The sequence below is a fragment of the Fulmarus glacialis genome, unplaced genomic scaffold (genome assembly GCF_000690835.1).
Source record: "Fulmarus glacialis isolate BGI_N327 unplaced genomic scaffold, ASM69083v1 scaffold18624, whole genome shotgun sequence".
Taxonomy (NCBI): Eukaryota; Metazoa; Chordata; class Aves; order Procellariiformes; family Procellariidae; genus Fulmarus; species Fulmarus glacialis.
In genome coordinates this window covers 6,738-10,050 of record NW_009206291.1, presented here as the reverse complement: position 1 = coordinate 10,050, position 3,313 = coordinate 6,738, and the positions used below count along the sequence as shown (strand labels likewise).

The following is a 3,313-nucleotide window of genomic DNA, read 5'->3' as shown; positions in this document are numbered from 1 at the left end:
GGTAGCATCAGCTGCTCCGTTTTACTCCTGGGGAGCTGAGGCTGTTCAATGCTGGGGCTTTGCTTTTACTGTGGTTTCCAAGTTGTCCCTGGCCTCAGTGGCCCAGCTCTCTCGCTGATGCAAGCGCGAGTGTCGGGGGAGCTGGGTGGTATTCCTCATCCTCGGGGAACTCGGGGTGAGAAAGTTTTGTTCTGATTAGTGTGAGCAATCCGCAGAACTGCTCATCCTCCCTTCCCTCGCTTTGGCCATATTTGGGGAGGCTTTGCCTCCTATTTCTGAGTCCTGACCGGTGGGGGGGGTGCTGCAAACCACAGCGGGGGCGAAAACCAGCAGCGTTTCGGGGCTGGTCAGCTAGAAAAGCTGCTGGGAACGTGCGTGAGTATGGGTAGGTGTGAGAGAGCGAGAGGACCCAGTGCCCCAGCCTTTACTGACTCACTACCTGCAGAGCGGGCCCCCTCCAACGCGGGTCGCACACGCAGGGGAGCCTTGTGCCGTGCTGGTTGGGGAGCAGCAGCGGCTGTAGGACTCTGCAAAGCCTTTGCTTCCTCAGTTGAAAGGCTCTTTTCTGGGAGTTGGCAGTGCTGCAAGGTCCGTATGCACAAGGTAGTATTGTTACAGCTTCCTCTTCTGGGTTTCCTTGTGCAGATAGGACTTGATTTTTATTTTATTAGTTATTGACTCTGTTCTGCAAAAGCCAGCTATGGTCGGCCCCGCTCCTGGAGCGAGGGTGATGGAGTGGTGCCCAGACTGTGGGATGCATGCCCTCTGCTTCTGCCTTCTCTGCCAGGCTCTGCTTTCGCAGCTTTCCAGAGTGGCCGAGGCTGAGTGGAAGGATCTCTAGACTTGTGTTTTTCACTGCTTCAGGCTCTCTCTAGAGCCTCTTTAACCTCCTTATTCATGCTGTAAAGATGACTAGAAAAATGGGGTTCATGACCCTGGTTTTGCGCTGTCTGGTAGTGCACACAGCATACAGTGCTTGAGTCTCTTGGAGATTTGGTGCCCTGGGCTCCCCAGGGCCTGTCTTTTTGCCCTGCGTGACGATACTTCTCCCCTTTCCTTGCAGCCCTTCGGGGAGTGGTGCAACTTGCAGCCGAAAGATGCTGCCAAGATGCCTGAGAGTGCCTGGAAGCTGCTTTTCTACACATTATCCTGGTCGTATGGCATCTACCTGCTCTTCTTCACTGACTACCCCTTCTTCTATGACCCACCATCTGTTTTTTACGGTACAGTAAGAACCAGGGAGAAGTGGGTACGGATTAGGATGTCCAGGTTCATAGGAGGTCTGGGTTGAAGAAGGGAACGGGAGTTGGGGTGAGCAAAAGAGAAGACTGAACCCCTAAATTGCCTTTTCTATGATGCTGTGGGTACAGAAGGGGCACAACGGGCTGTCTCCGTTCGTTTCGTTACCGAGAGAGTCACCTAGTGGCTATTGCAGCCAGCCAGGGCTGGGGTGTGCCAGCTGCGGGGGGGAATGGGATTGACTAGTGAAAGCAGGAGAGAAGTAAATCAAGGCTTCTCCCTTAGATCTAGGAGAGGGAGTGGGTCTAATGCCAAAGGCAGAGTTTGGGAGCCAGGATACCTGGGTTCTCTGCCCGCTTTTGCCTCCTTTGCATCTGTGAGGTTCTGAATGGGAGGGCCTGAGCAGAGCGAAGTGCTGGGGCTGCTTGGGGCAGCTCTGGCTGCTGCTTGCTCCCCCTCTTTGTACTCCTGTCTCTCTGCTGCTGACGGAGGCTCTGTGCTCGTGGCTTTGGGTTCACCCGGGTGTCTTTGTCCCATCCCAGACTGGAAGAAGGGCATGGACGTGCCCACGGACATCGCCATCGCCTACCTGTTGCAGTGCAGCTTCTACGGGCATTCCATCTATGCCACTGCCTACATGGACACGTGGCGCAAGGACTCCGTTGTCATGCTTCTCCACCACGTGGTCACGCTGACCCTCATAGCCTTCTCCTACGCTTTCAGGTGAGGTCCCTGGCTGTGACAATGCCCCTCTGCCGTGTGCCTGGGCCAGCCTTGGGCAGCTACGCAGCCAAGGCTGCAGCCTTTCTGTGCTCACGGGCATCTCACGGGCATGTAGCAGGAGGACTCTTGCTGGGTTGGTGTGGATTCTCCCCTGCCTCCCTAACCCTGCCTCCACGCTATCACAGCAATCCCAGTGCTTATGAGCCATTGCACAGTGCCAGACGCACCCTGCAGCACGCTGCTACGCTGTGCCGAGCCAGGTCTGGTTGTCTGGGTTATTCAGGGAGCCTGTCTGCTCCCGGCGTGATGGACTGTGGGTGCTGGGTGCTAACATCAACACGCCGCCCCACGCATCTGCCTCCCTGCTCCCCTTTCTCCTACAGGTACCACAACGTGGGCATCCTCGTGCTCTTCCTGCACGACGTCAATGACGTGCAGCTGGAATTCACCAAGCTCAACGTCTACTTCAAGCACCGGGGGGGAGTCTATCATCGCCTCAATGACATCATCTCCAACATTGGCTGCCTCACCTTCAGCGTCAGCTGGTGAGTTTGCCTGATCCCACTTCCAACCGTCCTCGCCAGCTTTTGCAATCCCCCCGGTGCCTGGGGGTACAGCCGGCTGGGTTTGTGTGCATGGGAACAAGCCCTTTCAAAAACTGTTTGGGAAGAGGTTCCCGCAGAGCCTGACCCCATGCTGGGCTTGGAATCCTTCTGTAGTCACTTTGCCGTCTGTCACCACAGAAGTGCCTGTGAAATCTTGCTTGCAGCATGACAAATGACCCCAGGGGAGGAGGACCTGTTTCCATTTTCTCACTCGCTTGGTTTTAGCACTAAGAAGCACTTTTGCAAGAAGGAAACGGGATGTAGGGCTGTCCCAGATTCCAGCCTTGCTATTCCTCTTGGGGCAAGGCGGGAGAGAAAAAAAGATGAAGAACAGAGATAGGTAGCTCGCAGGTTGTCACTCCTCATTTGTCCCTTTGTCTCCTTCCTCCCCTCTGCAGGCTGCTCTGAAAAGCAGTGGCGGCAACAAGAGCCCTCAATTTGAGGGGAGGAGAGGAGAGCAGTGAAGGTTTTTAGTGATAAACTAGGGATGCACAGGACTAAGAAAACCTTCCAGCTGTATTCCCCTCCTGTCCCCCATCCAGTTGAGATAATCTGCAGTGTAGAAGTGCCCCTTTACCCTGAGAAAGCCCTTTCTCTGCCCCGCCTCTTTTCTGCCCACAAAAATTGTATTCTTTCAATAGCTGCCCTTTCACAGGGTCTGTGTGAAGTCCTGTCTAGAGCCAGACCTGTAAACCCGAGCCAGATGCCACGAGCAGGGACTGCAAGGGGAGCTGGCGAGGGCTGCC

At 55.3% G+C, this 3,313-nt stretch overlaps 1 protein-coding gene across 1 annotated transcript in view; it reads left to right on the top strand.

The window, feature by feature from the left end:
- The first annotated feature begins 1,062 nt into the window (after window positions 1-1,062).
- The window catches only part of CERS1 (ceramide synthase 1), a 4,043-nt gene continuing 1,792 nt past the window's right edge, over window positions 1,063-3,313 (top strand). The window contains exons 1-3 of the mRNA XM_009575699.1: window positions 1,063-1,223; window positions 1,782-1,962; window positions 2,346-2,507. Of these exons, the coding sequence (XP_009573994.1) occupies window positions 1,109-1,223; window positions 1,782-1,962; window positions 2,346-2,507 (458 nt within the window). The 5' untranslated portion in view covers window positions 1,063-1,108. The remainder of the gene's footprint in view (window positions 1,224-1,781; window positions 1,963-2,345; window positions 2,508-3,313) is intronic.